This window comes from Numenius arquata, chromosome 38 (assembly GCF_964106895.1).
Source record: "Numenius arquata chromosome 38, bNumArq3.hap1.1, whole genome shotgun sequence".
Classification (NCBI taxonomy): Eukaryota; Metazoa; Chordata; class Aves; order Charadriiformes; family Scolopacidae; genus Numenius; species Numenius arquata.
The window spans coordinates 85,044-97,230 of record NC_133613.1 but is presented as its reverse complement, the minus strand read 5'-3'; the positions used below and the strand labels follow the sequence as shown (position 1 = coordinate 97,230).

The window sequence follows — 12,187 nt, the reverse complement described above, 5'->3', positions numbered from 1 at the left end:
TTGGGGAAGATAATGGGATTTTTGGTGAAAATCCTGGGATTTGGGGGGTGGGGTGGTGATTGTGCTGCTCAGGTCAAAGATTTTGCAGACGATGCTGGGTATTTGATGCCCGGGAAAAGGAATTTGGGGACGATGCTGGGATTTCGGGATGCGGGGAAGGGACGTCGGTGCTTGGGAAAGGGCTCTGGGCTTGGACCAAAGATTTTGGGGAAGATCCCGGGTGTCTGTTGCCCCTGGTCCGTGCTGGGGCTGCTGGAGGTGAAGCAGGAGCTCGGGCAGAGGAGGTTCAGGGCAGGAATTTGGGCCAAAAGCCACGGGTTTGGGGTGGATACAGGGTTTTGTGCTTGGTGTCAGGGTCCAGAGGCGCTACAAGCCCCGGGTCACTGTGGGAAGGGATTGGGGGAGATGGTGGGATGTGGGGACACGGTGACGGGGTCGGGGCCACCGCTATCACGATAATCTTTGGCGCAGTAGTAGGTGGCCGTGTCCTCGGCCCTGAGGCTGTTCATCTGCAGCGTGACCGTGCTCTGGGAGTTGTCCTTGGAGATGGTGAAGCGCCCCTTGACCGACGGCGCGTAGTCTGTGTAACTACCATCGTAGCTAATACCCGCGACGTATTCGAGCCCCTTCCCGGGCGCCTGTCGCACCCAAACCATGGGGAAACTGCTGAAGGTGAATCCGGAGCCCTTGCAGCGGAGGGTGAGGGACCCCCCGGGTGTCTGGAGGCCCCCTCCGGACTCCACCAGCTCCACGGCCGCCCGCAGCCCTGGGGAGGGAGAAAGGAAGGAGAGAATTGAGTCACCCCCCAGGTCCCGCCATCGCTCGCTCCCCCGTCTCCGCTCCCGTTCCCCAACATCCCTGGGCTGTGTCCCCACATCTCAACATCTTCCCAAAACCCTTCCCCTGAGCCTGGACCTTTTCATCAAGCCCAGACCCCTCACCTCAGCCCACACGTCCCCTGGCTGGGTCCCAGCATCTCCCCAAAATCCCTGCCCCGTGATCCCAGACCCCATCCCTGCCCCCTGCCCGCTCCATCCCAGGGACCCCAAACCCCTGCCTGGTGCCAAACACACTCGCCCTGAGCCTCAACTCCCCTGAAACCAGCCCAAAATCCTGCTGGCTGCCCAAAATTCTTGCCCGGAGCCGTATCCTGCCCAGGGTCCACCTTCACCTTCAGCAACTCCTACATGGCATGGGTGCGACAGGTGCCCGGGAAGGGGCTGGAATACGTCGCAGCTATTAGAAGCGATGGTAGTAGCACCTACTACGCACCGTCGGTCAAGGGGCGCTTCACCATCTCCAGGGACAACTCCCAGAGCACGCTCACGCTGCAGATGAACAGCCTCAGGGCCGAGGACACGGCCACCTACTACTGCGCCAAAGATGCTGGTGCTTATGGTGGTGATGCTTATGATGGTGGTGGCCCCGTCCCCGTCCCCGTGTCCCCACATCCCTGCGCTGGGTCCCCACATCTTCCTCAAACCCTTCGCCCAACCCAGGTCCTTGCCCTGAGCTTCGACCCTTTGCCCCCAACCTTGACTGAGTTTGCCTTAAATCCCAACCATTCGTACCAAATCTCAGCCATTTGTGCCACAACTCGACCAGTTTTTCCCCAGGCTTGACTTTTTGCCCCAAGTGTCAACCACTTGCCCCAAATTCAACCATTTTTGTACCAAATCTCGACCACTTGCCACAATCCTCAACCCATTTCAGCCCAAATGTTGACTGTTTGCCCCACCCTTGACCAGCTTTGGCCCAAATCTCCACTCTTTGCAGCCAGTCGGAAATGCTTTTGTTCCCAAACCCCCTTTGCTGTGAGTCCCGGACCCCAACACAGAGCCCAGACCCTTCCTGTGCCCCGACTTACACCTTCCTGACCCCTTTGCCCCAACGCTGGACCCTGTCCTGAACCCCAACCCTTTGCCCCCACCCCAGACCCCCGCTCCCAGCCCCGTCTCTCACCCCCAGCCCTGGACCCTGGCACCCTCCTTTGGTTCCACCATCTCCCCGACCAGCTCCAGCCCCACGGGGCAAACAGGACCTCCCGTATCATCTACGGAAGCCAGCTCAGGGATGTGGGGACACGGAGCCAGGGTCGGGGCCACCACCAGGAGCAGCATCAGCATAAGCGTTACCACCTCTGGCGCAGTAGTAGGTGGCCGTGTCCTCGGCCTTGAGGCTGTTCATCTGCAGCGTGACCGTGCTCTGGGAGTTGTCCCTGGAGAGGGTGAAGCGCCCCTTGACCGACGACGCGTAGTAGGTGCTACCATAGCTGTCAATAGTCGCGACCCACTCCAGCCCCTTCCCGGGCGCCTGTCGCACCCAGTGCATGTCGTAGCTGCTGAATGTGAAGCTGGAGCCTGGGCCGGACACGGCTCGGGGCATGAATTTGGGCAGTAAGCAGGATTTTGGGCTGGTTTCAGGGGAGTTGAGGCTCAGGGCGAGTGTGTTTGGCACCAGGCAGGGGTTTGGGGTCCCTGGGATGGAGCGGGCAGGGGGCAGGGATGGGGTCTGGGATCACAGGGCAGGGATTTTGGGGAGATGCGGGGACCCAGCCATTGGACGTGTGGGCTGAGGTGAGGGGTCTGGGCTTGATGAAAAGGTCCAGGCTGAGGGGAAGGGTTTTGGGAAGATGCTGAGATGTGGGGACACAGCCCAGGGATATTGGGGAGCTGGCACGGAGATGGGGGAGCGAGCGATGGCGGGACCTTGGGGGTGACTCAATTCTCTCCTTCCTTTCTCCCTCCCCAGGGCTGCGGGCGGCCGTGGAGCTGGTGGAGTCCGGAGGGGGCCTCCAGACACCCGGGGGGTCCCTCACCCTCCGCTGCAAGGCCTCCGGATTCACCTTCAGCAGCTTCACAATGTTCTGGGTGCGACAGGCGCCCGGGAAGGGGCTGGAGTGGGTCGCGGGTATTCAAAGTGATGGTAGCACCTTCTACGCGCCGTCGGTCAAGGGGCGCTTCACCATCTCCAGGGACGACTCCCAGAGCACGCTCACGCTGCAGATGAACAGCCTCAGGGCCAAGGACACGGCCACCTACTACTGCGCCAAACATGCTGATAGTGGTGGTGGTGCTTGTGGTGATGGTGGCACCGACCGCGGCACCGTGTCCCCACATCCCTGCCCTGGGTCACCGAATCAGAGCCGTCCAGCTTTAAGGGACCTTTAAGCTCAGCCAGTCCCACCATCGACCCAACTCTGACCAAACCCACCACTGACCCATGTCCCTCAGCACCACGTCTGCCCGCCTTTTGGATACCCCCAGGGATGGCGACTCCACCACGTCCCTGGGCAGCCTCTTCCAAGGTTGGACCGCCCTTTCCGTGAAGAAATTTCCCCCCATTTCCATCCTGAACCTCCCCTGGGGCAACTTGAGGCCCTTTCCTCTTCTCCCATCTCCTGTTCCTTGGGAGAAGAGACCGACCCCCCCCCGGCTACACCCTCCTTTCAGGGGGTGGTAGAGAGCGAGAAGGTCTGTCCTCAGCTTCCTTCTCTCCAGGATGAACACCCCCAGCTCCCTCAGCCGCTCCTCACAAGACTTGTGCTCCAGACCCCTCACCAGCTCCGTTGCCCTTCCCTGGACCCGCTCCAGCCCCTCCAGGTCTTTCCTCTTGGCAGGAGATGGACCTCCTCCAAAACCGGACCCAGCACTCGAGGTGGGAACTCACCAGTGCCCAGTACAGGGGGACGATTGAGGTTTCGGGTAAAAACGGTCAACATTTGGGACCTAAAACAGTCGAGGTTTCCATCAAAATGTTGAGACTTTGGAAAAAATGGTTGAATTTGGAGGAAAGAGTGGAGACTTGGGGCAAAACCAGTCAAGGTTGGGGGCAAAGGGTTGAGGCTTGAGGCAAGGACCTGGGTTGGGTGAAGGGTTTGAGGAAGATGTGGGGACCCTGCGCAGGGACGTGGGGACACAGGGCCAGGATCAGGGCCACCACCAGCAGAATCAGCATAACCATTAACACGTTTGGCGCAGTAGTAGGTGGCCGTGTCCTCGGCCTTGAGGCTGTTCATCTGCAGCGTGACCGTGCTCTGGGAGTTGTCCCTGGAGATGGTGAAGCGCCCCTTGACCGACGGCGCGTAGGCTGTGCCACTACCACTGCTGCTAATAATCGCGACGAACTCCAGCCCCTTCCCAGGCGCCTGTCGCATCCATCCCATGCCGTAGCTGCTGAAGGTGAATCCGGAGGCCTTGCAGCGGAGGGTGAGGGACCCCCCGGGTGTCTGGAGGCCCCCTCCGGACTCCACCAGCTCCACGGCCGCCCGCAGCCCTGGGGAGGGAGAAAGGAAGGAGAGAATTGAGTCACCCCCGAGGTCCCGCCATCACTCGCTCTCCCATCTCCACGCCCGGGGACGGGGGTGTCAATGGTGGGGAGTTGGGGTCCTACCTGGGAGGGCGGCCAGGAGGAGGAGGAGAAGGGTGAAGGGGGCTGAGCTGGGATGGGTCCTGATGGGAACTTATGGGGCGGTCCTGTCTGCCCCGTGGGGCTGGAGCTGGTCGGGGGGATGGTGGAACCAAAGGAGGGTGCCAGGGTCCAGGGCTGGGGGCAAAGGGTCTGAGCATCGTGCAGGGTCCGGGCTGGGGTTGAGAGACGGGGCTGGGAGCGGGGGTCTGGGGTGGGGGCAAAGGGTTGGGGTTCAGGACAGGGTCCAGCGTTGGGGCAAAGGGGTCAGGAAGGTGTAAGTCGGGGCACAGGAAGGGTCTGGGCTCTGTGTCGGGGTCCGGGACTCACAGCAAAGGGGGTTTGGGAACAAAAGCATTTCAGACTGGCTGCAAAGAGGCGAGATTTGGGCCAAAGCTGGTCAAGGGTGGGGGCAAACAATCTAGATTTGGGCCAAAAGGGGTTGAGGATTGGGGCAAGTGGTTGAGATTTGGTACAAAAATGGTTGGATCTGGGGCAAGTGGTTGACACTTGGGGCAAAAAGTCAAGCCTGGGGAAAAACTGGTCAAGTCGTGGCACAAACAGTTGAGATTTGGTACGAATCACTGGGATTTAGGGCAAACTCAGTCAAGGTTGGGGGCAAAGGGTCGAAGCTCAGGGCAAGGACCTGGGTTGGGTGAAGGGTTTATGGAAGATGTGGGGACCCCGCGCAGGGATGTGGGGACACGGTGACGGGGTCGGGGCCACCACCATCATAAGCATCACCACCATAAGCACCAGCATTTTTGGCGCAGTAGTAGGTGGCCGTGTCCTCGGCCCTGAGGCTGTTCATCTGCAGCGTGAGCGTGCTCTGGGAGTTGTCCCTGGAGATGGTGAAGCGCCCCTTGACCGACGGCGCGTAGTCTGTGTAACTACCATCGCTGTAAATACCCGCGACGAACTCCAGCCCCTTCCCGGGCGCCTGTCGCACCCATTGCATCCAGAAGCTGCTGAAGGTGAATCCGGAGGCCTTGCAGTGGAGGGTGAGGGACCCCCCGGGTGTCTGGAGGCCCCCTCCGGACTCCACCAGCTCCACGGCCGCCCGCAGCCCTGAGGAAGGGGCAGAAGGGGAGGACCCCAGCTCCCCCTGGTTCTTGCTCCAGACTGGGACCAGCCTCAGGGGAGCAAATGTGGGCTCCTGGGGGGTCTGGGACACAGGAAGGGTCTGGGCTCTGTGTTGGGTTCCAGGTCTCAGAGTAAAGGACTTTTGGGGGCAAAACCGGTTGAGATTTGCCAGAAACGCTTGAGGGTTTGGGGCCAAAAGAGTTGAGGGATGGGGCAAAGAGTCAGGATTTGGGACAAAATTGGTTGGCCAGGCAATTGAGAGTTGGGGGAAGGAGTAAAGATTTGGGGATGAAGGTGAATCTGGAGCTGGGGAAGGACACGGGTCTGGGCAGGAATTTGGGCAGCCAGCAGGATTTTGGGCTGGTTTCAGGGGAGTTGAGGCTCAGGGCGAGTGTGTTTGGCACCAGGCAGGGGTTTGGGGGCCCTGGGATGGAGCGGGCAGGGGGGAGGGATGGGGTCTGGGATCACGGGGCAGGGATTTTGGGGAGATGCTGGGACCCAGCGAGGGGACGTGTGGGCTGAGGTGAGGGGTCTGGGCTTGATGAAAAGGTCCAGGCTGAGGGGAAGGGTTTTGGGAAGATGCTGAGATGTGGGGACACAGCCCAGGGATGTTGGGGATCGGGAGCGGAGACGGGGGAGCGAGCGATGGCGGGACCTTGGGGGTGACTCAATTCTCTCCTTCCTTTCTCCCTCCCCAGGGCTGCGGGCGGCCGTGGAGCTGGTGGAGTCCGGAGGGGGCCTCCAGACACCCGGGGGGTCCCTCACCCTCCGCTGCAAGGCCTCCGGATTCGATTTCAGCAACACCGGCATGGGATGGATGCGACAGGCGCCCGGGAAGGGGCTCGAGGCCGTTGCGGGGATTAACTTCAATGGTGGTTACACCTGGTACGCACCGTCGGTCAAGGGGCGCTTCACCATCTCCAGGGACAACTCCCAGAGCACGGTCACGCTGCAGATGAACAGCCTCAGGGACGACGACACGGCCACCTACTACTGCGCCAAACGTGATGGTGATTATGCTGGTGCTGATGGTGGCCCCGACCCTGGCTCCGTGTCCCCACATCCCTGAGCTGGGTCCCATGGATGATACGGGAGGTCCTGTCTGCCCCGTGGGGCTGGAGATGGCTGGGGGGATGGTGGAACCAAAGGAGGGTGCCAGGGTCCAGGGTTGGGGGCAAAAGGTCTGAGCATCATGCAGGGTCCGGGCTGGGGGTGAGAGATGGGGCTGGGAGTGGGGATCTGGAGTGAAGACATGGATTTGGGGAAAGATACTGGGATTTTGGGACGTGGGGTAGGGATGACTGGGCTCGGGAAAGGGCCCTGGGCTTGGAGCAAGCATTTTGGGAAGATCCTAGGTGTCCGTTGCCACCACTCTATTTGGAAGCTGCTGGAGGTGCTGGCGGAGCCTGGGCAGGGGACGGTCAGGGGTGGAATTTGGGCACAAGACCCAGGGATCTGGGGACGAGGGAAATCTCCAGGGTCTTTGCAAGGGGTCCAGACTCATGTAAAGGGTCCAGGCTTGGGGCAGGATGTGGGGAGATGCTGGGGAGTGGGGGAACAGCACCAGGATGTTGAGGCTCAGCACGAGGGTGGGGGCTCAGGGTGAAGGACGCCGGTGGGTGCAGGGGTGTGGGCTGAGGGCAGGGTCTGAGCTGGGAGCAAGGATTTGGGGGGGAAGATGGTGGGATGTGGGGACACGGTGCTGGGATCAGGGCCACCACCAACATAAGCAGCACCACCACCACCAGCGTCACGTTTGGCGCAGTAGTAGGTGGCCGTGTCCTCGGCCTTGAGGCTGTTCATCTGCAGCGTGACCGTGCTCTGGGAGTTGTCCCTGGAGATGGTGAAGCGCCCCTTGACCGACGACGCGTAGCTTGTGTCACTACCATCGTAGCTAATATGCGCGACGTATTCCAGCCCCTTCCCGGGAGCCTGTCGTACCCAAGTCATGCAGGAGCTGCTGAAGGTGAAGGTGGAGCCCGGGCAGGACACGGCTCCGGGCAGGAATTTGGGCAGCCAGCAGGATTTTGGGCTGGTTTCAGGGGAGTTGAGGCTCAGGGCGAGTGTGTTTGGCACCAGGCAGGGGTTTGGGGTCCCTGGGATGGAGCGGGCAGGGGGGAGGGATGGGGTCTGGGATCACGGGGCAGGGATTTTGGGGAGATGCTGGGACCCAGCGAGGGGACGTGTGGGCTGAGGTGAGGGGTCTGGGCTTGATGAAAAGGTCCAGGCTGAGGGGAAGGGTTTTGGGAAGATGCTGAGATGTGGGGACACAGCCCAGGGATGTTGGGGATCGGGAGCGGAGACGGGGGAGCGAGCGATGGCGGGACCTTGGGGGTGACTCAATTCTCTCCTTCCTTTCTCCCTCCCCAGGGCTGCGGGCGGCCGTGGAGCTGGTGGAGTCCGGAGGGGGCCTCCAGACACCCGGGGGGTCCCTCACCCTCCGCTGCAAGGCCTCCGGATTCGATTTCAGCAGCAAAGGCATGGGATGGATGCGACAGGCGCCCGGGAAGGGGCTCGAGGCCGTTGCGGGGATTAACTTCAATGGTGGTTACACCTGGTACGTACCGTCGGTCAAGGGGCGCTTCACCATCTCCAGGGACAACTCCCAGAGCACGGTCACGCTGCAGATGAACAGCCTCAAGGCCGAGGACACGGCCACCTACTACTGCGCCAAAGCTACTGGTGGTGGTAGTCCTGGTGCTGATGGTGGCCCCGACCCTGGCTCCGTGTCCCCACATCCCTGAGCTGGGTCCCGTGGATGATACGGGAGGTCCTGTCTGCCCCGTGGGGCTGGAGCTGGTCGGGGGGATGGTGGAACCAAAGGAGGGTGCCAGGGTCCAGGGCTGGGGGCAAAAGGTCTGAGCATCGTGCAGGCTCTGTTCTGGGGGTGAGAGACGGGGCTGGGAGCGGGGATCCGGGGTGGGGGCAAAGGGTTGGGGTTCAGGACAGGGTCCAGCGTTGGGGCAAAGGGGTCAGGAAGGTGTAAGTCGGGGCACAGGAAGGGTCTGGGCTCTGTGTCGGGGTCCGGGACTCACAGCAAAGGGGGTTTGGGAAGAAAAGCATTTCAGACTGGCTGCAAGGAGGCGAGATTTGGGCCAAAGCTGGTCAAGGGCGGGGGCAAACAGTCAAGATTTGGGCCAAAATGTGTTGTGGATTGGGAAAATGGTCGAGATTTGGTGGTTATGGTTATGGTGGTGCTGTTGGTGGCACCAAAGCGTCACCGTGTCCCCACATCCCTGCTCTGGGTCCCCACATCTCTGACCTTCCCCCCACTCCACACCCAGCCTGGCCCCTTCCACTAAACATGGGCCCTGATCCCAACCCGGGTCCTTGTCCTGAGTCTTCACCATTGGCCCCGAGCCCACCCCAGACCCCTGAGCCAGAAGTCAAGGCTGGGAACAAAGGTTTTGGGGAAGATGCTGGGATTTTGGGATGCGGGGCAGGGTCGTTGGGGCCCAGGACAGGGGTGCTGAGACTTGGAGTGAGGATTTTGGGAAGATCCCGGGTGTCTGTTGCCCCCAGTCCATTTGGAAGCTGCTGGAGGTGACACCGGAGCCCGGGCAGGGGCGGGTCAGGGGGGGAATTTGGGCACAAGATCCAGGGTTTTGGGCACCGGGCAGGGGTCTGCGCTCCTGGCAAAGGGTCCCGGGTTGGGGAAATGGTCCAGGCTGTGGCCAAGGGTTCAGGGAAGGGGCCCAGGGTGGGTCCTGGGGGTCTGGGCACAGGAAGGGTCCAGAGTCGTTGGTGGGAGAGAGTCTTAGAGCAAAGGCTGAATCCAGAGGGTCCATGTTTGGGAGAAGGAGCCGTGATGGGTACAGGAGTTTTTGGGAGGTGCTGGGAACTGGGGAACCATCGCAGGGATGTGGGGACACGGTGATGGGGTCGGTGCCCTCACCACCATAACCATCAGCAGCTTTGGCGCAGTAGTAGGTGGCCGTGTCCTCGGCCCTGAGGCTGTTCATCTGCAGCGTGACCGTGCTCTGGGAGTTGTCCTTGGAGATGGTGAAGCGCCCCTTGACCGACGGCGCGTAGTAGATGTAACTACCACTGCTGCTAATAGTCGCGACCCACTCCAGCCCCTTCCCAGGCGCCTGTTGCATCCATCCCATGGGGAAGCTGCTGAAGGTGAAGCCGGAGCCCTTGCAGCGGAGGGTGAGGGACCCCCCGGGTGTCTGGAGGCCCCCTCCGGACTCCACCAGCTCCACGGCCGCCCGCAGCCCTGGGGAGGGAGAAAGGAAGGAGAGAATTGAGTCACCCCCGAGGTCCCGCCATCGCTCGCTCCCCCATCTCCGCGCCCGGGGAGGGGGGTGTCAATGGCGGGGAATTGGGGTCCTACCTGGGAGGGCGGTCAGTAGGAGGAGGAGAAGAGTGGAGGGGTCTGAGCTGGGATGGGTCCTGATGGGACCTTATGGGGCGGTCCTGTCTGCCCCGTGGGGCTGGAGCTGGTCGGGGGGATGGTGGAACCAAAGGAAGGTGCCAGGGTCCAGGGCTGGGGGTGAGAGACGGGGCTGGGAGCGGGGATCCGGGGTGGGGGCAAAGGGTTGCGGTTCAGGACAGGGTCCAGCGTTGGGGCAAAGGGGTCAGGAAGGTGTAAGCCGGGGCACAGGAAGGGTCTGGGCTCTGTGTCGGGGTCCGGGACTCACAGCAAAGGGGGTTTGGGAAGAAAAGCATTTCAGACTGGCTGCAAAGAGTGGAGATTTGGGCCAAAGCTGGTCAAGGGTGGGGCAAACAGTCAACATTTGGGCCAAAAGGGGTTGAGGATTGGGGCAAGTGGTTGAGATTTGGTACAAAAATGGTTGAATTTGGGGCAAGTGGTTGACACTTGGGGCAAAAAGTCAAGCCTGGGGAAAAACTGGTCGAGTTGTGGCACAAATGGTTGAGATTTGGTACGAATGGTTGGGATTTAAAGCAAACTCAGTCAAGGTTGGGGGCAAAGGGTTCAAGCTCAGGGCGAGGACCTGGGTTGGGTGAAGGGTTTGAGGAAGATGTGGGGACCCCGCGCAGGGATGTGGGGACACGGGGCCGGGGTCGGGGCCACCACCATCGTAAGCATCTTTGGCGCAGTAGTAGGTGGCCGTGTCCTCGGCCCTGAGGCTGTTCATCTGCAGCGTGAGCGTGCTCTGGGAGTTGTCCCTGGAGATGGTGAAGCGCCCCTTGACCGACGACGCGTAGCTTGTGGTACTACCACTGGGGTTAATAGCTGCGACGTGTTCGAGCCCCTTCCCGGGCACCTGTCGCACCCAGTACATGGCGAAGCTGCTGAAGGTGAAGGTGGAGCCCGGGCAGGCCATGGCTCCGGGCAGGAATTTGGGCAGCCAGCAGGATTTTGGGCTGGTTTCAGGGGAGTTGAGGCTCAGGGTGAGTGTGTTTGGCACCAGGCAGGGGTTTGGCGTCCCCGGGATGGAGTGGGCAGGGGACAGGGATTTTGGGGAGAATACTGGAACCAGAGAGGGGACGTGTGGGCTGAGGTGAGGGGTCTGGGCTTGATGAAAAGGTCCAGGCTCAGGGGAAGGGTTTTGGGAAGATGCTGAGATGTGGGGACACAGCCCAGGGATGTTGGGGAACGGGCGCGGAGATGGGGGAGTGAGCAATGGCGGGACCTTGGGGGTGACTCAATTCTCTCCTTCCTTTCTCCCTCCCCAGGGCTGCGGGCGGCCGTGGAGCTGGTGGAGTCCGGAGGGGGCCTCCAGACACCCGGGGGGTCCCTCACCCTCCGCTGCAAGGCCTCCGGATTCACCTTCAGCAGCTTCACAATGTTCTGGGTGCGACAGGCGCCCGGGAAGGGGCTGGAGTGGGTCGCGGGTATTCAAAGTGATGGTAGCACCTTCTACGCGCCGTCGGTCAAGGGGCGCTTCACCATCTCCAGGGACGACTCCCGGAGCACGGTCACGCTGCAGATGAACAGCCTCAGGGTCGAGGACACGGCCACCTACTACTGCACCAAACATGCTGATAGTGGTGGTGGTGCTTGTGGTGATGGTGGCACCGACCGCGGCACCGTGTCCCCACATCCCTGCCCTGGGTCACCGAATCAGAACCGTCCAGCTTTAAGGAACCTTTAAGCTCAGCCAGTCCCACCATCGACCCAACTCTGACCAAACCCACCACTGACCCATGTCCCTCAGCACCACGTCTGCCCACCTTTTGGATACCCCCAGGGATGGCGACTCCACCACGTCCCTGGGCAGCCTCTTCCAAGGTTGGACCGCCCTTTCCGTGAAGAAATTTCTCCCCATTTCCATCCTGAACCTCCCCTGGGGCAACTTGAGGCCCTTTCCTCTTCTCCCATCGCCTGTTCCTTGGGAGAAGAGACCGACCCCCCCCCCCCCGGCTACACCCTCCTTTCAGGGGGTGGTAGAGAGCGAGAAGGTCTGTCCTCAGCCTCCTTCTCTCCAGGATGAACACCCCCAGCTCCCTCAGCCGCTCCTCACAAGACTTGTGCTCCAGACCCCTCACCAGCTCCGTTGCCCTTCCCTGGACCCGCTCCAGCCCCTCCAGGTCTTTCCTCTTGGCAGGAGATAGACCTCCTCCAAAACTGGACCCAGCACTTGAGGTGGGGACTCACCAGTGCGCAGTACAGGGGGACGATTGAGGTTTGGGGTAAAAACAGTCAAGGTTTGGGAACTAAAACGGTTGAGGTTTCCATCAAAATTCTGACTTTGGAAAAAATGGTTGAATTTGGAGGAAAGAGTGGAGA

The 12,187-nt window shown here is 61.2% G+C and overlaps 1 protein-coding gene and 1 gene segment (V, D, J or C); both read right to left on the bottom strand.

Moving 5' to 3' along the window:
- The window catches only part of LOC141476533 (Ig mu chain C region-like), a gene marked incomplete at its 3' end in the record, with an annotated part of 63,027 nt that extends 60,696 nt beyond the window's left edge, over positions 1-2,331 (bottom strand). The window contains 1 exon segment of the C gene segment in view: positions 2,249-2,331. Coding sequence covers positions 2,249-2,331 — 83 coding nt within the window.
- A 1,383-nt stretch (positions 2,332-3,714) lies between these two features.
- Positions 3,715-10,781, bottom strand: LOC141476530 (uncharacterized). The gene is made up of 6 exons (XM_074165214.1): positions 10,654-10,781; positions 9,827-9,885; positions 9,307-9,709; positions 4,393-4,439; positions 3,961-4,275; positions 3,715-3,728 (listed from the first exon to the last, which is right to left on the bottom strand). The coding sequence occupies exons 1-6, from the start codon at positions 10,779-10,781 to the stop codon at positions 3,715-3,717; spliced, it is 966 nt and encodes a 321-aa protein (XP_074021315.1).
- Positions 10,782-12,187: the final 1,406 nt, after the last annotated feature.

Excerpts from the sequence above, each read along its gene's own strand:
- LOC141476530 (XM_074165214.1), bottom strand. The coding sequence starts at position 10,781 with ATGGCCTGCCCGGGCTCCACCTTCACCTTCAGCAGCTTCGCCATGTAC. Across the intron at positions 4,440-9,306 it reads AGCACCTCCCAAAAACTCCT|CTCAGCCCCCTTCACCCTTC; the intron begins GTACCCATCACG and ends GACCCATCCCAG. Across the intron at positions 4,276-4,392 it reads CCTCCTGGCCGCCCTCCCAG|GGCTGCGGGCGGCCGTGGAG; the intron begins GTAGGACCCCAA and ends CTCCCTCCCCAG.